The 26838-nt window shown below is 36.0% G+C and overlaps 1 protein-coding gene across 2 annotated transcripts in view; it reads right to left on the reverse strand.

Moving 5' to 3' along the window:
- LOC121313063 (ankyrin repeat and SAM domain-containing protein 6-like) overlaps nt 1-24648 on the reverse strand; it is a 32300-nt gene extending 7652 nt beyond the window's left edge. For both annotated transcript variants that reach the window (XM_041245200.1, XM_041245201.1), the window contains exons 1-11: nt 24049-24648; nt 23311-23810; nt 20479-20523; nt 16755-16959; nt 14779-14885; nt 11764-11912; nt 11004-11238; nt 9266-9315; nt 8757-8951; nt 4594-4762; nt 3931-4106 (exon numbers count right to left, since the gene is read on the reverse strand). In XM_041245200.1, coding sequence (XP_041101134.1) covers nt 3931-4106; nt 4594-4762; nt 8757-8951; nt 9266-9315; nt 11004-11238; nt 11764-11912; nt 14779-14885; nt 16755-16959; nt 20479-20523; nt 23311-23810; nt 24049-24386 — 2169 coding nt within the window. In that variant the 5' untranslated portion in view covers nt 24387-24648. The remainder of the gene's footprint in view (nt 1-3930; nt 4107-4593; nt 4763-8756; nt 8952-9265; nt 9316-11003; nt 11239-11763; nt 11913-14778; nt 14886-16754; nt 16960-20478; nt 20524-23310; nt 23811-24048) is intronic.
- Nucleotides 24649-26838: the final 2190 nt, after the last annotated feature.

The raw sequence follows: 26838 nt of genomic DNA on the forward strand, positions 1-26838 counted from the left end.
CTTGGATATTATTTTGTACCCTTTCCCTAATCTATGTATTTGTATTACTTTATCTCTAACTTCTGGAGAATGCTCTTTGCTCTTTGGTCTTTGGTCTTCATTTTCCTTTAGATTCACAGCCTTACCAATGATCCTTCAACAGTGGGGTTTTTATCCAGAAAATGTGACAGCAACTTTAATGGTTCACAGGTGGAGGCCAATGGTAAGATAATTGTGTCCTCGTTAGGGCAATTTCTTTCATCGTTGCAAACTGGGAGCTTCCACAGCACAGGGGTTGAATACTTATGCAAGCAAGATATTTCATTTTTTATTTTTCTTAAAAATATTTCCCAACATAAAACCAATGTCACCTTACAATAATTGATTCCGAGTTTCAATGTTTGAAAATAAAACATCAAACAGAACGAAATTTCAATGTACCACTTGTAATTCGCTAATATGACAGAATTGGTCAGGGGTCTGAATACTTTTGCAAGGCACTGTATGTTACAAACAGGAAAAAGAAATCCCAGATAAACATCATTCTAACATTCTTACCTTGCTGGGTATCTGTCTACAGAGTCAGTATCCCATTGATATAAGTTATAACAAGACCCCAGAGATGCACTGCAACTTACTGAGCTCTTTTCTATCATTCTGGATCACTTGAAATAGCTTTTAGTACTTTTTCAGGATTATGGACAGTTTTGGGCAATTCTGATCTATACATCTATCTATCTATCATTTATTTATCCATTTTTATTTTCATTTTTGTAAAATAACAGCTAGGTTAACATTCATGGCGATCACAGGAAATAAAGGCCATCCTATATGCCCATCAAATACAGCTCCCAGCAGGCCACTGATTTTCAAAATGTAATTACACCTCATAGTGAAATTGAAAATAGACATCTCAGACTGGTTTACTGTATCCTATACAGAACACAGAAACATGGACATTCAGGTAAAAATTTTATATATATATACACACACACACATATACACACACACACAGTACCAGTCAAAAGTTTGAGTACACCTGCTTGAAACCAGGTTTTCCATGATTATCTATGCTTTTAACTGTATAAACTTGTCTATAAACACTTAATATTTCATTATATGATACGTGTACTTATATAAGCTGATAATCATCAGTGAATTGCATTAAAATTTTAAATGAAAATGTAAATAATGTCAATTTCAATGAAATGGTCACCCAAAGCAAGGGGATTTCAGTCTGAAACCCAAGTCAGTTAAAAATCTGAAATATGTATAACACTGTGTTAGAACACTGGCCTGAATATAAAAGTGTCTTTGTTAGATGTTCTCTGAGTTAACTAGCGTGTTACCTAATTAACCTTTTGTCACCAATTATTGTTAACAGGTGAGGGTCCATGATTACTATAAATATAGGTAGCATAGGCACAAGTTTGTCATTCCTGAATGTAAGGGAGCAGAAAATGGCAAAATACACTCAGTTAAGCAAAGAAAAAAGACAGTCTGTAATTACTTTAAGAAATGAAGGTCAATCTTTAAGACAAATCACAAGAACTTTGCAAATGTCTGTAACTGCTGTGGCAAAGACCATCAAACGATTTGAAGAAACTGGCACTCATGAGGACCGAACTAGTTCAGGCTGACCATGGGTGTCTTCAGTTTCTGAGAACAAGTTCATTCGAAGTCTGTGAAACTGGCGATTAACTGCCACTGAAATACAAGCTCAGCTAAAAGCTACTAGAAGTACAGATGTTTCAACATCAACTGTTCAGAGGAGATTGCGTGAAGCTGGCCTAACTGGAAGAACTGCTGCAAATAAACCATTGTTAAGCGTGCAGAATAAGAGGAAGAGACTTGCCTGGGCCAAAAAACACAGAAACTGCTTGTTTGAGGAGTGGAAGTCGGTCTTACGGACCGATGAGTCAAAATTTGAAATATTTGGGTCCAACCGGCGAGTATTTGTAAGACGCAGAGAGGGTGAGCGCATGAGTGAAGCATGGAGGAGGCAGTGTCATGGTCTGAGGTTGCTTTGCTGGTGACAGAGTTGGTGATCTTTACTAAGTCCATGGCAAGCTCAACCAGCATGGCTATCATAGCATACTTTAGAGGCATGCCATTCCATCAGGATTACAGCTAGTTGGGCAGTCCTTCATTCTTCAGCAAGATAATGACCCGAAACACACCTCAAAGTTGTGCAAGAACTATCTGGCGAAGAAGGAAAGTGAAGGACAACTCAATCTAATGACCTGGCCTGCCCAGTCTCCAGATCTCAATCCCACAGAACTTGCACAGGACGAACTGGACAGAAGAGTCAAAGCAAAGCTACCCACAAGTGCCCTACATCTCTGGGAATTGCTGCAGAACTGCTGGGAAGACACGTCGGGTGATTTCCTGCTGAAAGTTGTTAACCAAATGCCTCGTGTTTGTGACGCTGTTAAGGCAAAGGGTGGCTATTTTGAGGAATCCAAGATTTAGAGACGATTTTCAATTTTCTTGAACATTGCTTTGATACTCCTTATGTTTTGTTTTGTATATTGTAACATGTGTTTTCATTTTCAAGCATTTACAGAAACGTATACGATGTAAAACATTGTCAATTATGAAAAAAAAAACTAGTGTTACCTGCAAGTGTACTCAAACTTTTGACTGGTACTTTTGTGTGTGTGTGTGTGTGTGTGTGTATTTAAAGTTCACGATGTCAAGTCCATGAAAACGTAAAGAAAGAATGAAGTTAATAGGATGATCCATTTTACAAACGGTACTAGCTATGTGTGTTTTCTGTTGATATTTGAACATTTGAATTAGGGAAAAAAAACAATTGCACATGTTATCATTCATTAATGTAAGAAACAGAACAATGAGTATTGTGCAGTATTTGAATAGCAGGTATATTGTGATTCCTACACTCTTTAGTTTGCAGATGCACACCTACTCTTGCAGCTACTTTTGTAAACATATGAAAACATACATATATTTTTCAGCTCACCCTGCAGGATGTGGGGCTCTGGCATGAGAAAAACTCAGCCTGAAAACTTTTTCAAGTAAGCTACTGTAAGCTCCATAATTTAAAAATGATACTGACTGTTTAGACGGTTTTAACCCCTTTTTATTCTGTATCCCCCGGTTGTAGCTATTATTCAGGATACCTCTCTATCCACAGTCTGTTAGCATTGCTGATGCTTAATAAAAGATGCAATAACCAGTCATGTTTGTTGTGAAATAAGTAATTCAACCAAGTACATAGCTTCATTGTGATTCCAATAAGATGCAGCAGGTGGCAGTATGAACAGAAGGCCAAACAAGAACTTTCTATAGAATATGTATCAGAGACAGGAAATGCACAAATACATTTATACATTAATCTGCATTGTTGTATTTTTCCAACATTATAATTTGAGACACTTGTGGGGGTCAAGAAGAGCTACTTCCTTGTATTGACCCCTGGGCAACATCTCTGACGACAAAAAGCTCTTCAAATCGAATTTGGTACTTGGTTAGTACTTGGATGGGAGACAACCTGGGAATACCGAGTGCTGTAGGCTGCATGTTAAGCTCATACGAATATATATTTGAGACACTTGTGAAAAAACTCCCAAAAAGAAGGGAAACAAGTTTTAACTAGATTCTTAAGCAAAGCATATTTTGAATAAAAATGTGGGTTGCTCAGCAGAACATTCCTAATCCACAAATACACATGCAACTTTGGCTGGTACATTGTGGTCTATTTTAACTGTCTAAATGACAGCCAATTTCAATATGTAATGCTGTTCTTTTACTCTGTGTTGATCCCTCTATTAATCCCATTCATTTAATCTACTAATAAAAAAGTGTGACATGAGGTCCATATTTAAGATCCAGACCCTGGTTATTTCACAAAAATAGCCCCCCCCCCCCCCATCTACATTGAGAATTCCACCAATCCCCCCTTACTCAATGTTCTGTTCTGGGTGATACCTTTTCACTGTGACAGCTGCTGCTCACTAAGCTGTGGGTACCATGCAGGCTGGGCAAGGTGAGATCTGGAACTGTGGGAGTCTGGGTGTCCAAGGTGGGAGTTTTCTGTTCCGACAAACTTGCTGCTTTCTTTCTTTGGGCTGCAATCTGGGACAGGACACTGTCAGCACTGCCACCTGGAAAACAGTGAGACAGCAGCACTATTATAAAACATATGCTCTCTGCACAATGGCAGCATACAGTCTATATAGAAGTTCATAACACTGGTAAAAATACACCAAATTATAAAGATATATACAAAACAGAAAATCTACAGACAAGTTCTAACTGTGCAAACTTAATATCCTAGTTGTTATTTGGCCCTCTATTGCAAACAATTAATTATTTATCATGATGAATAAACCTATGCTAAAAACATTACTACTGTACATGCTAACATTTGCCATTACAATGTTGCAAAGAGATTTTTTTTTTTTTTAGTTTTAAGTGTTGTACCTGTGCATGTATGGTTTAAAATACAAGTAAGTTTTTGTCACATGCTGATAGCTGACTAGAGTATAAAACCTTCCAACAGTGATGCTTTATAGTAGCTTGACAGTAAACTGAGTGCTTCTTACTTGGCATATTGTTATTTATTGAATTTAAAATACTATAATGAAATACCTGATCGATTATGTGGATCACCTCCATGCCTGTTAATGCCAGCTATACCATTGGAACCTCCTGAAGAGTGAGGGGAGTAGTTGAAATTGCCAGAGTTTGAAGGAGAGGATGGGCTTCTGACAATACTCGGGAACTTAATTGGCCTGGCCACAACACGGCTGACAGAGGTCTGCGATAAAAAGTTTTTTTAATTACATACTTGTTATGGTCCAAGTAATAGTACAAGGTTTGGTTTGCAACAATAACATAAAGAATTAAAAGAGACAATAACAAAAGTTTAAAAAAAATGTAGATACAATAGAAAGTTCTCTGTGCACATTCTCTCCAGCGTTGGAGTTTACAGGACCAATCATAAATTTGCTTGGAAAAATCATGCTCTCTGATTGGTTAACAGTGTTCTACCAGCCATATGTTTTGTTTTTTATATAGCACCTTTCATAGTGGACCAACATCACAAAGCACTTTACAGAGGTAGGCTGTGAACTGCATAATATCCAGAGTCACTTACAGTAGGACGTGGTTTTAACATCTCATCCCCAGGATGGAGCACAAAGAGGTTAAGTGACTTGCTCAGGGTCACACAGTGAATCAGTCAGTGGCACAGGTGGGATTTGAACCAGTGACCTTCTAGTTACAAACCCTGGACTTTAACCACTGGACCACACTGCCTCCTTTTGATTCAAACTCTTCCTCCACTTACTTGTCCTAATTATATAACATTTAATATCTATAAGTAACCACTAACTTAAAAACAAATGGTCAGACCCAGTCAAATTGTAATCTTTTTAATGGAAAAATGAATGAATGGCATGAAGATTAATTTCCTGATCTGGACAAATTACCAGTAATTCAAATAAAAAAAATAAAATAAATAATAACAAAGTGAAATAAGGGAACCAGAAGTGAATCAACTCAAACTTGAATGAACGAAAAAAAACTCACAAAGGTTTCTAAACGGGCTGCGAATATCCTACAAAACTGTCTCCAAGAAAAAGGTAGACTTACATTTAATGTACTTTCTAAGAGCGAGCTGAACAGTCTCCTCTGGGAATTTTATATCGCTTCCCGTGAGGAATAAAGATGGAGCACAATACAGCATATCAAGCTTTATATGCCTTCGAGCTGGTATCATCGATTTTTGAATGACCCGCCATACAGTAGAAAACGACGTGAATTTAGCGAAAAATACTGAATGTAACAATGCTAACAATATATTCTTAACAGTAATTAAAAAAACAATGACAAAGTGGAAAAGACAAAACACACTATCCCACAGTAACACCCGCAGAACTGCAGAACCTAAGAAAAGTTTCTGCAAGGCACAAAGCAAGCGGTATCACCGTTGCTTTCACCTGCAGCTCCCCTTCTGGCAGTTTTTCAAACTGCACATTATCTGGCATTTTAAAGTGAACATTTATATGAAAAATCACTGATCTGTAATTCAGTTAATTAAAGTTTTATCAGATTTATTTATGTATGTCCATTAATTTATACTAAATTAGCAAATTTATTATATATATATGAATAAACTAATGTTCACTTATTAAAATAAAACACTAGAACTGTTTTCTTGTGAGTAGTGATATTTACTGCCATTGTCCGTGTTAATTTAAAAAATAAATACATCTAATCATTTTATAGTAATTTTTTAATAGCACTAAGGCACTTTGGGGATGGGCATCGTCCCTTATAACACCTTAAGTGTGTGGTTATATCATGTCAACCCCGCCTCTGTTGTGCATTAATGCTTCATTAATCTATTTGCTCTTCTGCACAGTCTTCACCTGGTTATTCCTTTGAAGAAACGGCTAAACTGAAACTCAAAAGGGAAAAGGCAGACACAAGATAATCTAAGGGTCACCATAGGGTTTCAGAATCCATGTTTTTAACCAACATCTGTTTATAACCAACATGTTGCAAACTGACATTTACATTTATTCTAAACCAAAATGTGATTTTTTGAGAAGTTGTGCAGACATCCTCCTCACCTGCTTTGTCAGTAGGGGAGACCAGGGTAAGTTAAAAACAATTTTGGAAAACACTGCATATACCACAAATGATGTCTACAGCAGGCTGAAACTTTGCACCGTAAATAACTTTGGTTTGTGCTTGTTTTACAAACAACGATTGACATTCAAAGTTAAACAAATTTATTAAATATAAGTTAAAAAAAAAAAAAAGAAAAAGATGAGCAAGTGTCTCAACCATCCTCATGCACAGGGCAAGTTGAGACACTGCATGGGGTAAGTTGAGACAGTATAGAATAAACATGAAATGGGCAACATGATTCTACTTAAAATACATTTATTAATGGACAACGCACAAAAAAATTATTCAATACATTAGAATGCCTGTTATAAAATATAACTTAATAACAAGTGTGCAATAAAAACAAATTTTATTATTTTATTTAAATTTAGTCTTCGCAAAAATGATTTTTTTATTATTTTCTCCCCAATTTAGTCGTGTCCAATTATTTTTAGGATCAGCTCACCGCTACCTCCCCTGTGGGAGGGGAGAAGACGAACACACGCTGTCCTCCGAAGCATGTGCCATCAGCTGCCCGCATCTTTAACACTACAGACTCACCATGCAGCCACCCAGAGCTACAGCGTCGGAGGACAACGCAGCTCTGGGTAGCTTACAGGCAAGCAACAACGGTCACTGATGCGCAGTGAGCCGAGGACACCCTGGCCGACCTATGGGGTGGCACTCGGCCACCCCCTAGGAACTCCCAGTCACGGTTGGCAGTGACATAGCCTGGATACAAACTTGCGATCTCCAGGCTATAGGGCACATCCATGCGGAGTGCCTTTACTGGATGCACCACTCGGGAGCCCCCAGTAAAAACAAATTCAACAAGAAAAAAACATTTAAAGAAGCCAGCTGATTCCAGCCATTAAAATATACCAATTACTTACTTACTTACTAATTATTTAAAAATCTGTCATAATTTTTAAAAAGACAAGTAAAATACTAACAAAAACAACAATACCACAGGAAAAGATTAGGCTACTGTTGAGGATAATAATGATGAACTAATTATCAAAGAACCATTTAATTTTTGTATAAAAATTTTCTGGAGTCCGTCACATTAGCTTTAACCTGAGTGAAATAAAACTTCTATTATAGGTTACAGTAAGCATAGTAATTATACAGCACAATAACTAATCAAAAACATCAGGAGAACAAATAGGCAAAATAGATTTTAAAAACAATGAAATTAAATGGACAAGACATACTATGGAATAATGTGTTAACTTTAATATTTATTATTAGTAGTATTTATTTTTAGGGGGTAAGTTGAGATATATCTCAAACTTACTCCACTAACAATGTCTCAACTTACCCCCGAAAACCCTACCCCACAAATGTACTTATTTTTGCTGGCCAAAAACTTTGAAGACAAAAACAGATTTTACCTTTTTATAAACAAATGACACTGTACAGAAACACAGCAGTTCACTTAGTATGTGCTATATTTCTTTGGCTATCAGTCAAAATATCCAATTCCTCAAAAATTACTTCAGGGTGTAAAAGGATGTGAAAAACAATAAAACTTTCACAACTTGAAATGACATACCTTGAGAGCTTCCACACATAGGGAATGGGTTAATCACATGGCTATGCTACTACAACTGTTGTCATGGAAGCATGGCATCATGTGACAGGAAGTTATGGGTGGCGTCTCAACTAGCCCCGGTCTCCCCTACCGTTAATGCTATCTCATTACAACTACCGGTAATCATCTGTTTGTGGTCATTAGCCAGAGGTACCCCAACACGCAGACACAGACACAGACACACACACACACACACAGTTATATTCCTCTGAGCATGATGACCCAAGCATGATGACCCAAATAGTATTGCGTAATATTTATATTAAAATATAATCTCCTCATCTTTAGCCAAGAATGCCTTTTTAATAAACTAAATTGTTTATTGATTAAAATAGGCTCTGGTTCTTTGGAGCTGTTGTTTTTCAATAATACAGACAATAAATCATTAACCTCATTATACACAGCAGGATTGACCCTGTGAGTTTCACACATGTCCTCACATAACTCTTACCACTATACTGTACAACGTGATGCATAATTTAATCCTATTAATAACACACCTGAATCCCTTTAACAACACTTTTAATAAACCCCTGCTTACTATGTCAGAGTTTCCGCTGCTGTTGAAGTTGCCTCTCTGTGGCATGGAGAGCCTTGTCTGTTCGCTCTTGCCTTCTTTGTTGATCCGTGACCGGTCAGAGTCCCACAGCTCGAAGTTTGAGAGAGGAAGGAATGGAGGAATCACAGCTTTCAGCTTGTCGTTGGGGAGTCGGGTGGAGGGAGCACCATTTCTGAGCTGGGAGCGTTAATGAGATAGCACTTTTACCACAAAATATACTGACATTATTATCTCGGTTTCGATGAAACCAAGTCTGGGTATTTCTTATGAGACGCTATAATACTTTTTGTGGGTGACCTACTTTTCATGTTGGTGGGTTTGTATAATACCAACAAGACTTAAGATTTTTTATGCTGGTCTTTACTAAGATACCAACACCACACATATATTTGTTATACACACTTTGGTGAGTCAATGCAAACCAACATCCTCTCCTACCTCAACATGTAGCTTAATTCAGTTTTTTGTTTGTTTCTCATGTGGAGACATACCATGGTTGTTATTAGGGTATCATCCTTCTCTGTGCTAGTACCGCCAAGTCCTGAAAAAAGAAAGAAAATAATTAAACACAATGGGGTAAAGCCATAATATTCTCAATTTCAAATTATCATATTGTCAGTTGTCGTGCAAGGTCATGTACTGCATACTTGGTAACTCCAACCCTGGGTACCACATTTTCTTGTGTCCTTCATCAGAAGCAAAACACATGCTCAACACACACTGCTTCAAGACATCTTGCTAACAAATACTATGACTAACATTTACTGTAGATTTATTACTATACTAGGTGCTCAATTTATAACTTGTATTTTTTGGTTTTAACTTTACTGGGTCAAGACTTTTAAAAAGGTCAGGTACCATAATTAAATGACTTGTAAAAACAATGCAGGGAAGACACTTTCAACAAGATTTAAATCCAAACTTTTTGAAGAAAGTACTAGATGAATCTTTTAAACTGCCAGTGAACACACATTTTAACCTTGTAGCGTTATAACAACTAAACACACTACAATTACTTGTCCAGAAAACAATGGAAAAAAATATATATTGTTGCCATTATCAATACTGCCCTCCTGTGTTAAAGTAAAGTAATACAGTACACCCTCACTATAACGCCCTTCATTATAACGAACCTTCGGCTATAACGTAGCTGGCCTCTGGACCCCAAATAATAATAAAAAAAAGATCATATTGTGACGTATGCAAGGTGATGTGAGTGCAAGAATGCTTGGAGTGGGGGGAGGGGGCTGTGCCTCACATCGGTCGAACCGCCTATGAGCAACAGGCACAGACCACAGGATCTGTGGTGATTGACCAAAGCGGGACTAAAGACGGGTGACAGGGGGAGTGTTTGTTGTTTTGAAGCAGAAAGAGACGAATAAACAAACACAGAATAGCTCCACCCTGACTCCTTTTAAAAATTTATTTTAGAGGCGTAGGTCGTGGTCCACACTGACAAGTTAATTGCTAGTTAACAACTGTCAGATTGTCTTAGTTCATTTATTAGTGTAATAAACATCAAGTTTGGCCCTGAATCGACTGAAGGCTCATTCTTAAAGCGTTAAGGATTTTTGTTACAATATACACACACTGTCAACATCCGGTCTGTAACCACGGGATGCCACCTCCGCAGAGAAGTCAGCACTTTTATCTTAATAAAAAGCGCGCGCTGTGTAACTATGACTCTGAAACGAAAATAATTTTATGCTGCAACAAAGCTGGAAACTATACTGATCGTTTGAAACAAGGAATAACGCAGGCACATCTCTGTCGTGAATACAGGTGGTCAAAAAACTCAGTTTTTTGGCTTGTTCAGCAACCATGCAGCAAAGCAAAATTTATTAAAGAAAAAAAAACGAGAGAAAAAACTTGATCTAAAATAACTTTTCATGTCAAACTTTTCATGTCGGGTTGATTTGGAATTTAAAACTTGCATGTTGGATTAAGATTTGGTGCACTTTAAAAAGGATTCATGTCAGATTTATTAAAAAGTTTAGCTTCAATTCAGGATTTTTGCTTGATGTACTGCGTTTTAATTATTTAACACATTTTTATTCACAGTATCATCTCATTAACATACTCCAACAGTTTATCGCTCATTTTGATTTTCCTTTCACTATAACGAACCCCTTGATATAACGATCAAAAGGCTTGGACCCAACAGGTTTGTTATAGCGAGGGTGTGCTGCAATATAAAAAGTAAACAATAGTATTTAGTTTTTTGCCTACCGCTATCTTTGCTTTTCACTGCCCAGGCTGTAGTCACGTCTGCAGTTCCCAAGATTGGAGGCAGCACTATCGATCCATTGTTCCCACTGTTCTTCTGGTCTGCTTTCATTGTAGAATCCAGGGACACATCAGTATCATCTGGAAACGGTGCCAGACGACTAGTGGAGAAGCCGTGCCTCAGTGTTCTAGTCAGCTTAAGCTTTCGGAACCTATTGGACATTCTGTTCCACCATGACTGCAGAATCAGATCAAGTCAGAGCTTTGAAAAAACTCTGGAACTGTTCCTCACTAATATAAAGCATACACTTCAATCATTCAAGCATTTCTATACCCTTAGCTGCCCAGGCTCCCAGGAACATTGACTTCAGTTGGTTTGGGGCATGATCAACTAAATTAAAGCCACTGGAAAATGCTACCCAGATTGGTAATGGACAGTTACTATAATGGGAAAAGCATGACATTATTTCACCTTACATATTTTACTGCTTTTATAAATCAGTCAAGAGACACAAACTAAGACCCATAGACCACTAAAACCAGTTAACTACTAAGGTATATTAATTTAGTGGTAAACAAAATAGAAGGCAAAGAAGGGCTCACTATGGGTCACCACCTTCAGCACATGTCGGAGTCCTCAAAACAACCTCAGCTGCTTTTTACAAAAAAAGTTTGTTTTTTCTTTGACAAAAGAAAAAAAAATAATAGATGCACATTGCGGTTTGGCGTAGAATTTGATACATCTCCACAAATTGCTTCTTACCTTTAGTCCCCCTTTATCATCCGGAGGCACAGGGATGTTTAAAGACAACCTGCTTTTTGAGCGTGGTAGTGATGACTTGGATTTCTGTTTGCCCTTGTCTCTGTCTACTTGCATGCACACAGATGCCAGCAACCTCACAAGTTCTGTATCTATGTTAACAAAAAACAACAAATCATTTATGACAATACTTCAATTAAACAATGAATAGCATACTTACTATAACATGTGGTTTATTCTGTAGGATAAATAGTACAAACATGTACAACCATTCTGGTCTCTTACAATTAACAATAAATCTAAATGAAACCTAAATAAAACTAAGAAAACCTTAGTCCCTCCACTGTATCAAATACAGTGAGCTGATCTTGGGGACTACATAGGGTTCTGAGATTGCCACTCATGAAGGGGTCATATATTATTAAATGGCATATATATTATAACAGTAAGGGGAATGTGTACTAAAGTGTTGAGTCTGTCGCAATCGTTGCAAACCAGTCGGAAGTGTAGTGTGAAATGTACTCAACAAATGCAACGCTGTTGACATCATTTTAACGAATGCTTTGCAGCCGCAGTTCTTATAATCTTTTATTCACATTGTACACCAATGCGTACAATGCAGCAAAAGGCTTTATTTTGTGTTACTAGTGGGCTAAAGTACAAAAAAAGTGTATTCATTTGCTTTTACTACTGTACTGTATGGGCCTACTGTACAGATTTATATTTTTACATAATGTACCCAAAGTACGTTAGTGTTATTTCAGCGCAATGCTTTATATTTAAGATACACCAAGATCTGTAAATGTATGTGTGTGCGATTTTATTGTATTGTTTTTAAACCCAACACCTCCTTATGTCAGACAAACATGTCTGGTTTAGCGATGGGCTACTGTGTGATTATACACTATAGAATCTGATGGGATTAAACTGCCTTTCATTTTCTATAATATACAACAGTATTAAAACAAGTAAAATGAAGAGGGAGCTGAATGCATTGTATAGATGATGTTTACATTTAACAAAAACAATGTTATTTTGAATTTTGCACCCTTGCATGTATAGAGGCTATCCTTTGGGCACCCTCTGCTGCAGCACACCACAACTCAACTCCCACTATTTTATTTGAAAAAATGTCACACAACTATCGCTAGAGATCTCACTAAAGATGACGCAAATAATATTTAAATTAGTATATTGCGGCTCTCTTCATTAACATATTTTTTCTTAGTACATATGACAAAATGTGCACTTTGTGAATTGTCGTAACCCAAATGCAAATTGCGGTATGTTTGCACTGCGACTGGCCCAGTACATCTACCCAAGTGTTTAAATTAGTGGTAAAGTAATTTTAATTTTTTATTTTTTTTTAAATGACCGAGTATATGTTTTAGATCTGCTAAAAGTGACTGAATGAGCTTAAAACTTGACTTAAACAAGCAATACCCTTGTTGAACAAATTCAACTGTACTGCATTTTGGTTAGCCACACCTAAAATTTAGAACAGACCTAACATGTTGCTACAACTGTTTAAATAATGTACCTGTAATTTTTCTTTTCATTGTTAACATCCTGACAACTTTTTACACATAACTTTAAAGTCTGTTTTAAAGCTTTTTTCAAAATGACCACTCTAGTGCACTGATCACTATGTAACACAATTTTTGTTCCTGGGTAGTAAGTGTTATTTCCTAATTGTTTATGCCTCAAAAGTATAGAAAATGGCTATTATTCCCCACAAACTTTGCTTTGGTGACCAGGACAGTGATATTTAGAAGTGAGTAGATTTAGAAGTGAGTAGTTTTTCGAGATTTACGATTATACTGTAAATACAGTATAATTGTAAATCTTGAAAAACTACTCACTTCTAAATCTTTTGTAGTCATATTTGTATTACTTTAGTATAAATACATGTTAATTTGGATTCATATGTTGTTTTTTTTCTGACTTTAAGTGAACGAAAAGACACACATTTGCCCGTTTTCCCATTGAAAATAGTGATATTTTGAAATATCATTGTCCTGATCACAAAAGCAAAGTTTGTGGGGAATAATAGCCATTTTCTATACTTTTGAGGCATAAGCAATTAGGAAATAACACTTACTACCCAGGAACAACAAAAATAAGTTTTTTTGTTACACAGTGTAATGTAAGGATTATTGCCCACATTGTCAAACAGGTAACACAGCAATAATGATCCATGACTTGGAACAGAACAGAAAGGCCACAGCACTTATGTTTTTTAAAACATTTTATTGCTTTTCCTGCAGTGATTTAGAGAACACACTCAAGTGCACTAGAGCGGCCATTTTGAAACAGACTTTAAAGTTCTAAGTGTAAAAGGTTGTCAGGATGTTAATGAAAAGAAATTACAGGTATGTTATTTAAACAGCTGCAGCAACACGTGGGGACGTGTAACGCTATATTTTTCGACATTCCGCTACTTACTCTTTAATCGCATGCAGAGATAAACAGACTTTATGAATAAGCTACTAAAAAGAACTACGTGCACAGCTAAAACTTTCACGTCTAAGAGATCCTAAGATGTTTATGAACATTGCCCTAAATGTTTCTTTAAACAGAAATGTGTTTGCCATATCTATATCTGAAACTAAATACTAAGCTTCCTCCATAAAAAAGGCAATCATAAAATGAATATAGGTTCCACTAAAGCTAATTATTAGAAGATACTGTTGGATTTTGTTTAAGTTACCCTGTTTTTTGAACAGCAGCATATTATTCTTTGTAGGCTTGGTACACAGTGATACCACAAAGTAAAAACTAAGTCAAGCAGATAAACATCTCAGCTAATGACTTATTTAATCTATTAAACCCCCGAACATAAAGTTATCTACAAGAAATCATGTAAACATCTGCGACAACTAATCAGATTCTTCTTCCTAGGGGGAAAATGAACTTATCACAATATATGCGCAGAAAAGATGTGACCATTTCTCCCTTGGGATAATTCACTCAGCTCTGAATACAAATGTTCAGAGCTTTTTTTAATTTCTCATTTACCTGGATCATTAAGCAGCATAACTAGATCAAATGCAGTATATCCATTTTTGGCCCGAATATGAACATCAGCTCCTTGATTTAACAAATACTTAACAACGTCTTTATTCCTAAAAGAAAGAGGGTTACAAATGTAATTAGAGGCTATTAGCATAATTAAACCAAATAACAAAACCTACTTACTTACTCAAAATAGCAACGCATTCTATTTATTTAGTTGTAGTTTCAATGAAAACAGGCCTGTTAAACAGCAAAGCATGGTTATAAACTCACTGTAAACGCTGTTTAAAATGGGCACAGTTTGTCTTAAGGAGGAATTAATTGTAAAGAACATTAGATACAGCAGAAAGGAGTATTTTCATAGGGACACACAACACCTCTGTTGCTAATGGAATTTTCAGATCTGTCACTGATTTTGTCCACTGAAGCCAAGTACTACAGTGACTTTGAAACAGCCTTGTAAAGAATAAAGTTTTAACAGCAACAGTGTGGGAATTGTAAGCAACAGTCTGAATACCATAACTTTTTATACTGTATAACATTTCAAAAATGCAGCGAGGGGTGTGCCCGTACAATGACTCCATAAATCTTACCCATTTTGTACTTCAATTGTCTACATAGATTTCAAATGTACAGTTTTTAAATAAACATGTTATAGCAGTAGGGCTGCAACGAAGGGTACATTTTGACCTTCGAAGGTTCGGGACACATTACCGAAGGAAGGTTCGAAACTTCGATGGTTCAAATTCGGATAATTTACTGATGATGTTACCATAGCTACTGTTTAGGGGTAATCCATATACATGGACTAAAACATTCAGACTTCAGGCAAAACAAAACTTTATTTAACAGTCACCATTCCAACCAAGTTATCAGTCTCTGTCACTTTTTACTAATACTACAACGATAATAATAATAATAATAATAATAATAATAATAATAATAATAATAATAATAATAATAATAATAATATATGAACTTATGTCAAGTGACCCCAAAGATTGGTTATACCTCCATGATAGGAGTTGTTTGCACAGTTTTTGCATTAATATTTTTTTTTAGTCGTCTGGGCATTTAACAAAAAAATTCCAAACAGCAGAGGGGTTTCGAGACATTTCTTTCAATACAGCTTACGCTATACAACGCTTTGCTGTCTAGATGGCGAATGAAGAAATTAAAGGTTTGCTTCTGGATAACACAAGCTGGAGGGGGGAGGGGCAGACAGTGCTCAGTTTTCGAAATTAAAATTATTTGTGTTATCGTATATTTTGTATGTTTCAAACATATTCTATCATAGCACTTCTCTTACACCGTTTTGTGCACCAGATATTCAGTACATATTTTACTAAAGCACTAAAACTGTACTGCCCCAGTGTGTTGGACACTATACCCTGCTCCATACACAGCAGGGGCGCCATATAGAGTTGCTACGTACAACGATTTGGTAGTGATACAACAACTTTTGTTTAAGTAATATACATTATACAAATCAAAAGATCGAATTTTGCATGCGAGTGACATTTAACGTGTGATTTATAGTATTCACACATTGTCAAACGGTTTCTGTTAACAGTAAAAAAAAAATAAAAAAAAAAACCCACAGTGTTTTAATGGAGTCTTAAGAACCTTCGAAGGTTTAAAACAATCTTCGAATCTCTGGCTAGCGAACAAACCTTTGAACACAGCCCTATATAGGAGACATGTATTTTAAATCATACATCTGGTACTATAGTAAGTTCAATGTTTTTTTTGCCTTGCCTTTGAGATAGTCTGTTACTGCATTACTACCTTGGACATTTGATTAGGGTTCTTTAACCTGGTGCTGTACTAGATATTAAGTTTTAAAATGCAATTGCATAATTGCTAAACATGTGTTTCTTTCAAAACTGCACAGTTGAGACCTATATAGCGAATGGCTGTACATGGCAGAAAACAATTATGGAGCTATTGAATTAGCTACAACTACTTTACTGGAGTACCCGTGATATGTAGCTTGCATCAGTGCTGTCCACCCGTGAACACTGTCCTGCTTGTCAATGTCAGCATTTCCCTCCACAAGCAATTGAACAACATCCAGCTGCCCATTCACTGCAGCAATCATCAGGGGAGAGGCGCCATCAGGATTAGCAATGTTCACCTGGCCAGGATCTTCATCTAATATCTCCTTAACTAACTGGCACTTTCCTGGAGCATGAATACAGCAATGAGACAGGCAGAATTATTCAGTAAAGAATCGCATTGTAAGCATATGCCCTGTGAACAAAATAGTAACATCTTCACAATGCTTGGATAGTCTTTCAAGAAATTCTTGACAAAAGTCAATACAAAGCTTGATCCAAGAGTTGATTCAAGAGTTGCTAAGAAATAAATAGTCTTAATAAGCATAATAAAGCACAAGCCAAATTATATATTTACTCATGTACATAGGTTTCCTAAGGCCCTATGAAATCTGTCTTGTTGAGGACACAGACGGGATCGCGGAATTCAGAGAAAAACTGAATTAGGCACCCAAGGACTTTACCACAAAATCAGTTTAAAACGAACAAAATATATATGTATATATTTAAAAAATGACACAAATAGCACAGTGTTTGTATGACAAGAGGTTTCAAGAAGCACACGTCATGGGAACACATGAAATAACTAAGTTCTCAGGGAGATATTACTAAGTGCCTTTTTATTAAATTAGAATGAATCTAAATATTTAGGCTTTTATTTAAATTGTTTGTCAAAAATTATTAAATTGAAATGTTATAGTTCAGCTTGTGTTGAAAAGAAAAACTTCTAAAAAAGCCTACATTTAGATTTTTTTTAATTTACAATGTTCCTAGTTTGTATCTATTACATTGTGCCAATTTGTACTATTTTTTCTGAAAGCACTTCGATTAAAACCATTTAAAAAGGATTTTTCGTCATATTTTTAATGCATTTCTAGCTTCACCATTGCTGTCAATGTATCAAACACTTGTGGTTATAAAAAACAAACTAACTAACAAATTACAGATTTTTAAAACCAAAAAATCCAAAATCAGGGAAAGATAAATCCCAAAATTCAAAATAACAAAATGGATTTCATAGGGCCCTAGATTCTCACTGCTATGACTTGCATTCAGCGATACAGTGTATCCCTCTTTGTATGTAAACTTGGGGTGCAAAACCTAAATTTAAAGTATAAAAATGTAATGATAAGGCTCTTGGTGATGGTTACAACTAAATTCTCAAACATTTTCTAAATTAAAGGTAAGATTTACCATGTCACTACACGTCAGGTTTACGGGTACTCTTTCTGTTGTTGATGCTTAAAAAAACAACCTGCTGGTGTTTGTTTGCCTTTATTGCACATGGGTCATTCATTCCATGCCAACTCAACCAGTGCAGTTGCCAGTCTGTCTCAGATTTTCCTAGAAAAATTCACCTGGGGGTTTTCTGACTTGCTAAGTTCAGAAATGAAAGAAAAAATTATATATATATTTATTAATTTCCCCTTTGACCTGTGACCTTGCAAAGGTCAACCTAAAGTGAAAAAGGGACTTTGACCAGAAAAATCACCCTGGGTGCAATTTAGATGCTACCATCATCTGTAGCACCTCATTCTACTCGTATTGAATAGTGTTTTTCATATAATAATACTAGGAGTACCCTATTCCCTTCTGGCAAATTGCAAGATGAGGGGTAACTGACGAGTTTTATTTGAACTTCAGCCTAACTCTTTACCATGTAGGGGATTTGGGACCTAAACTAAGTATTGCTGTAAGAACCTTAGGAACCAGTCGTCCCATTTCTGTGAAAAACATCTGGTTTCAAGTCCCACCACTGGTCATTAAACCCCCTTGAAATTTGAATTTTTGCTGTTTGTACTGAGTTTAAGCTGTAATAACTTGCGTGGGGGGACTCCAAAAAATCCCCTATGAATGTTGGATAAATGTTGAGGAGATCTACAAGCATTAAGCAACATATGTTGGTATCCAGGGATTTGGCAAATTTTAGAAGTAGCATTTGTCATGCATTTGAGCATTGCTATGGCCAATTTGGTGAGGTTAAAGTGCCACACAGTTCTATCCAAACTGGTTATTTCTTCAATTGTGCATTCTCTGGGGATTGATCTAGTGGGAAAAATAACAATGTGGGCTTCCAATGGCACTACCTTGCAGCTGAGGGGTTATGAACTTACATATGGGACTTGGGGCTTCATTGTTATGATGACACATTTGAAACTACCAAAACCTTGCTTTAAAAACCAAAAAGTGACAGTAAAGTTTTTGTTTTTATAAGCTGTGGTGCCTACCTAGGGGAATAATTGATTGACTGATCAACCATTTGTGAAAAACTCATCACTCATCACAACTGAAAGTCCTTGTTTTAGGAGGTCTTCGATCATAGAGACAGGTGTATGTATTTATTTATTTATTTATTTATTTTTTAAGAAAAATCGTGAATTTAGTTTTTAAAACTCAACTAGTAGGGTTTTGGTAGTTTCAAATGTGTCATCATAACAAAGAAGTCCCAAGTCCCATGCAAGTTTATAACCCCTCAGCTCCAAGCTAGTGCCAGTGGAAGCACATACTGTTACTTTTCCCTCTAGATCAATCCTCAGAGAATGCAAGAACTATGGATAGAACTATGTGGCACTTTAGCCTCACCAAATTGGCAATAGGCAATGCTTGAATGCATGACAATTGCAACTTCAAAAATACAAAATCCCCAGATACCATAATATTTTGCTTGATTCTTGTAGATCTCATCAACATCTATCCAAACATATCTTTGGGTGATTTTTTGGAGTCACCCCCTCCAGTGGTGGGACTTGAAACCAAATGTTTTTCACAGAATTTCTAAGACTGGTACCTAAGGGTCTTACAGCAATACCCACATCCCCTACAAGATAAAGGGTTAGGCTGAAACGCGAATAAAACTCATCAATTACCCCTCGTCTTGCAGTTTGCAAGAAGTGAGTACGGTGCTCCTGGTATTCTGTTCTGAAAAGCCCTGTTCAATACGAGTAGAACGAGGTGCTACACATGATGGTTGCATCTAAACTGCACCAGGGCGATTTTTCTGGTCAAGGTCCCTTTCTCACTTTAGGTTGACCTTTGCAAGGTCAGAGGTCGAAGAGGACATTTAAAAAAAAAAAAATGGCTATCATTTCTGAACTCAGCGTGTCAGGAAACCCCCTGGTGAATTTTTCTAGGAAAATCTGAGACAGGTGCGCAACGAAATGGCCCTTTTCTGGTTGAGTTGGTGTGGAATGACCCACATGCAAATCCTGACAATATACTGAACTATTTCCAAATGACTGGAAGCTGCATTTCACTGAACAAGTTTGGGATTCTGGCTCCTGCCAAACCATTTGTAATAGTGATTAATCACCAGTCACCGACACAAAGGCAGCAGAGTTGTTATTGCACTACGAGGGAATCAACTGAAATAAACGTATCCGGAGAACCTTTTATGTAATCATAAAAACAACAACAACCTACTTCAACTGGCATTCATACTGGCATTCTTAAGTGCTCATGACTAAACCTTAAAGACAAGCGAGTGATCCTTAAGATTGAATATGCTTCCATATTCCCATCACCAGGGGAATTCATTCCACATTAGGAATAAAAAAAAAACCTCATTTTTAAAAGGACAGATTAACTCTTTAGCCCAACGGTGTAAAACACAACAGTATAAAAATAAGGTAAATGCTATGGGATTTACCAAGTTTCAGAGCATGAAAGACATCTGGCCTTCTCTTCTCTTCTCCTGAAATAGACAATTAAACACAAAACAGTAACAATTTTGATATCGTATATATATATATATATATATATATATATATATATATATATATATATATATATATATATATATATATATATATATATATATATATATATATATATACATACACATATATATATATATATATATATATATACACATATACATATATACACACACACAATATTATATATATATATATATATATATATATATATAGACAAACACACACACACACACACACACACACACACACACACACACACACACACACACACTGCCACTTACTAACAACCTCTCGGTTCCCAGCAAAAAGTTTCAAATAAGCGAAAAGCCCCTGTGTATATATGGAACAATGATATATGCTGTAGTTGTACAAATATGGCACTGAAATATACGTTTAAATTTTAGTGTTAAAAAATGAACATGAGAAACTCGAAATACCCAAACACAGAACTGTTTACTTCACGCGTGTATAAAACAAAACAAAAAAGGCGAATAGGCTTAAATAGCACTTGTACTTATGAGTAAAACAAACATAGAAAATGTGTTGTACTTACAATCAGTTCTAAAGAACACAATTTTAAAATAAGAAATTGTCCAACGTCCGCTTTTTACAATGTACCAACTCCCGCTGTTAATCCACCTCAGTTTTGCATGCAGCTTCGTAGCCAGTTTCAAAGCCACGAGTCTGCCTCAGTCCTCCAGAAATACCCAGTTGTGAAGTCAGTGTGTTATAAAAGCTGCATGAAGTATGTGCATAAATCATGCAAGTGTGCTCTGTAGCACTGGCAACTAGTAATAAAGTTGTCAATAAGCGGCGTGCAATTGCTAATATCATTATTCCATTAATATTAAAGTCTATGGGACAGGATTGGTTCCTGGGAAAATGTTGTTAATAACCAAAAGTTGTCTTTATAAGGGTTGCTAATAATTGGCATTTACTGTATAATAATTTTATATATCTTAAAGGAATACTTTTGAACGATATTACTCATGTTCAATAAAGTCAGCCTTTAACTTTTTGGGATTGTCTCTGAACAAGCCTGAGGTGTGCCCACCCCACCATTGGAACGATTCCTAGTGGTGGTCATTTTTATATAGATTTCCTTTAAGAAACTCGCCCTGCTAAGGCTTGCTCGGAGACCAACTTGAAGATAAAGTATAGCAAACAAAACTGTCCTACTGTTCTTTGCTTTCATTCCCACTTAAACACGTGTTACTTCACAGTCTGTTTCCCTCAACACAGGCTAATTTCCTCTGGGAAGTGACTGCTTTCTGGTTGCTATGCAACAGGTCAAGACACACTTCAATTTGGTGAACCCTTTCCAAACAAAGTGCAAAGTCCTGTATTGACATATTTAACACCTCAACACTAATCCATCTGCATATTTTATGAATTTAAGACGTGTACAGTAGAGGATGCATTAAATAAGGGGGGAGGGTAAAACATACATCTCAAACTGGATGTAGGCCTACTGTTTTACAACAGAGTTTCGAATTAAGGAAATACTATAGAATATACATTTTGATCAATGATACCTGAGATTTATTGCTGTATTGCTTGCCCTGTTACGAAATTAATGTATTTGTGAAAGGATTTTTAACACCCAGCTGTTCACACTTCTTCAGCACATTAACACAACTGCATATTCACTGAATAAGATGATTCACTTGCACGTGAGAGATTGGACACATAATTCTACACCTAGATACAACAGCGTAGAGCATCTTGAAAGCTTTTTGGGGCTGAACCTATTTGGACATCCAACCACTTGTTACTTAACAGATGACAGCTTTGGCAGTTTATTGTTAATAATAATAATAATAATAATAATAATACATTTATATTGTGCCTTTCGTAGTGGACCACCACCACAAAGCACTATACAGAGGTAGGCTGTAAACTGTGCATTATATGCAGAGTCACTTACAGTAGGTTTTTGATTTAACACCTCATCCGCAGAATGGAGCACAAGGAGGTTAAGTGACTTGCTAAGGGTCACACAGTGAGTCAGTCAATCAGAGGTGGGATTTGAACCAGTGACCTTGTGGTTATAAGCCCTGGACTTTAACCACTGGACCACACTGCCTTAAAATGTCAAGCATTTCTGCTAAATTTACAATTACTGTACATATACTGTTGACTGGAGAGTATTTCCCTGTGGTACATAAAACACAAGGATAGCACAGCTGCTAAACAAACAAAGAAAGTCTAATTTATTTGTGCAGTCAGTTTAGTGATTTCCAAAATTAGCCAATAATTAGACAGCATCTGGTTACTAGGGAATATTTACATGCAGCCAGCATTAGTAAAAGCAGCTACAGAAACCTACTCATGTTTAAGAAGGCAGACAAAACTTAGTAACCTGGTACGAGATGAATCTGTGCTGTTGCAGCATAATACATGAATGGCTCTGTTCCAATTGGCTAAAACATTATAATTTGTAATAATTAAGATCTGCACATTTCACTTCCAAGTGAGTCTATGACTGACTGACAGAGAGCTGATAGCAGGTCTGTGATATGGAAGCACCTGTTACCAGCTCTCCATCAAAGTCTGTAAATATCTCCTGGCCTAAAAAAACGAGTAACCTATTGGCCAATTTTCTGCCTTCAAATGTCGAAATTACAATAGTTCTCATTTAGAAATCTCCATGTATCCCTTCAGAACAATGTAAACACCTTGCAGTCTAATTACTGTCATTGTTGGTCTACACACTACTAACACTGTAGTCCAACCCGGTCTCCAAGAAAAACATACACTACCTGACTGTGGGCGGATAGTGGTTATGGCATCCAGGTAATTCTTCATCTCCTTTTGTTTACAGTTCAGCGCAATCTCAAATGAGGTTTTAGCCAGAACATTTCTGTGGTCTGGGTCTGCTCCTCGTTCTACTAGCTGTTGTGCCACACCCACTTTCCCACTGAGTGTTGCCAGCATAAGTGGGCTCCATCCTGTTGTTTTGATGCTGTAATTTGGATCTGCACCCCACTCCAGCAACAACCTCACCACGGCTTCATGCCCGTGCTGTGCTCCAGTCATCAGGGCAGTGATGTCTGGCAATTCCCCTTTGTTATTATTCCCCATGTTAACATCCAAATGATCGCAGTCGTCGACAATGGCTCCACTCTCCATTAACAGTTTCACAACACTGACGTGACCACCCCTTGATGCCATTGTAAGGACGCTGGCCCCGATTCTGTTTTTGGCATTTATTTCAGCACCATTTTCCAACAACATGTGGGCAACACTCAGATGGCCGAATCTAAATGGAGAGGGAAAAATATCATTAACATACACAACATAACTAACAAATCACACCTTCTGCCGTTGTTTACATATATTCAACAAACAACAATGTATATTTAAAAACGTTTAAAGTATCTAAGGCTATATCCTTCTGTTGCAAGAAGTTATTGAAAATGTAGGATGCAGTGATATCTATATTCAGTACAAAATGTGCTTATGAAACAGTTTACATTACAGAATTGGGAGATACACACCTTGCTGCTTGCATTAGCGGGGTCCAACCATAGTGATTCCGGTTGTCCACCGAAGCTCCTTTTCTTAGCAAAAACCGAACAACATTCTCATGTCCACTAGCAGCGGCGAACTGGAGCGCTGTGTTACCCTCCTCATCTGTGCAATCAACCGGGACAAGCGAAGCTGACCTGGAGCTCGAGCTGTCTGCGTTGCACTCTGATCCCGCATCGGGGCAGAGCCTTCCTGGTGTCGCGGTTTCGGCAACACCTGGTTCTAGGATTCGCCTTGCACTCTCGTAATCGCCCTCATCGCATGCTCGGAATAAAACCTGCACGTTTGCTGGAATTCCGAAATCCATTTCAAATGATTTTCAAGGTTAATTCTGGTGTTCTTTTCTGGAATCCTGAGAGTTCCTAAAACTGGTTTCCTGCAGCCCCTAATGTTTACCGCTGGCAGACGTTGAATAGACATTGCCTTTATATACTTTCCAGCATGAAAGGTGGTAGAACTTGATATGGCACTGACTGAGAGAGAAATCAAAGCAGCTCCAGTTAGAGTATTGACTCTTTTAGCGATTGATCTCTGTTACCGGAAATTAACAACATACTCATTCACCTACCGTAGTGATTTATTACGCAGTACTGATTTACAAAAAGGGGTTGACCAATAGCAAACGTCGACCGTAGTGTCAACACAAAACGACATTGAAACCATGAGAACTAGAAACCAATGGGGTTGTGCAAATGTATTTAGCTAGCCAATCAGATAAGATAGAAAGCTAGAGTTAAAACTCAGATATCCACTCAGTAAAAGCACTAGATTGGCGCTGTGAGTTTACAAAGCAAGGGTTTTGACATACGTACATCCGGATGATAAGGGTTGTTTTGTTTTTTTTGCTTAAAACAGAACCAAATATATATCAAGACCGAAATAAATGCTAGGAAGAAAAAAAAAATTGCTTGTATTAGAAATAATAATAATAATAATAATAATAATAATAATAATAATAATAATAATAATAATAATAATAATAAAATAGAGACACGTATACATTTAATTATGTAACATTTTGATAACATTGTTACCTTTGGGAATATATACAAATTACAAAATATTAAGAATAACAGCTACTGGGACGAAGCAGGTCACTGAAATAGTATACTGTGTCCTTTACGAAAAAAAGTACATTCTTATAGGGTATTATAGGATTTGTTTGGTATTGTACTATATTAGTATTCAAGTCTAGTATATGGGCGTACTGCAGGTTTCTGTAGTGATTTTTAGTAATATTATAGATTCTTGTATTTTTAGAGTCTCTATAATACAGGAACAAATCGTACTTAGTACTGTATAATTATACTATTGTATAACACTATAGCACTGTACTTATAGAGCAGCCTATAATATTACTACAGATATGAATAATACAACATTACTGCAGTACAAGTTGGTCTGTAGTAATTTTATAGCAACATACTACTTCTGTAGAAACCTTTATGTAGATTGTATTAATACCAATATGCTAACCAATCTGCTGTTTTGCATCTATATTATAAGGCTTGTCTATCATGTATTTATAGGTAATACCATTGTCAACATAAAGATATAAGTTTTATGTCCAAACTACTGAAATTTATACCCTGTGATACCAATTAAGTGTATGTATTTTGCATTTGCCCGTGTTACGCTAGTAATTATCTTATTAATGATAATTAATGAATAATTAATGATGTGTTGAATCCTTTTTTTTTCCAAGAATCATTTAGAAATATTTGAGACTGAAGGAAAAGTTCAATTGTAAAAAGTTCATTTGCTGTTACCAACACTACACCTCCACAGTTTTCATTTGAAACATTCAAAGATCAAAGTATTTAGTCTCAAAACCGTTTTATGTTGAGTTTAGCAACTAGAAGCATGTACGTTCCAAGTGTAAATTGTGAAAAAAAAGTAAGAGAAAAAACAAGCATTACTTAAAACAAAGTGAAAAATGTTAGACACATTTTACTAGTTAATTTAAACTAGGCTGTATTGACATTGCCAAGTTAATTTTAGTTGTAGTCTGAATATAACTATAATAAATTGCTATGTATGCATGTTGTCTTGCAAATGCATGAATAAAAACCCAGAAGATCAGTTTCATTAACAAGTTTATTATTATTATTATTATTATTATTATTATTATTATTATTATTATTATTATTATTATTTCCAAAGTATTTGTCTATATATTGTACAATGTATTTATAAAAGTAGTATACTGCTATACCATTTCAGTAGTAAGTTATGGAAGGGTGTGCACCATTATTAGACCATCACAGTGTTGAGGTGTTTTTTATCACCCATAAACCTACAAAGAACAACAACAACAACAACAACACATTTATTTAGCACCTTATAGGATGGAATCCTCAAAGCACTTTACAGATTTGATACCATAGTAAAAATAACTTTAATAAATACAAATAAATGAATAAAGTAAAACAATAGCTACTAAATGTTTAACGACACTACACACCATGTTTAGGATTACTTTATATGTTATCATAATATAAAAAAAAAAAAATCTAATATATTTTTTTTTTAGATTGTATACCTTTAATATATATATATATATATATATATATATATATATATATATATATATATATATATATATATATATATATATATTTTTTTTTTTTTTTCAATTAGTTTAATTGTGTAAGAGTTTCCTATCTGGAATTTCTGAAATTCAGAAATTAATAGTTTTGCAAGCCCTAACATGCAAATGTCAAAAATGTATCTTGTTCATAAGAATTTGGAAGTGGGAT

This window comes from Polyodon spathula, chromosome 3 (assembly GCF_017654505.1).
Source record: "Polyodon spathula isolate WHYD16114869_AA chromosome 3, ASM1765450v1, whole genome shotgun sequence".
NCBI classification, from domain to species: Eukaryota; Metazoa; Chordata; class Actinopteri; order Acipenseriformes; family Polyodontidae; genus Polyodon; species Polyodon spathula.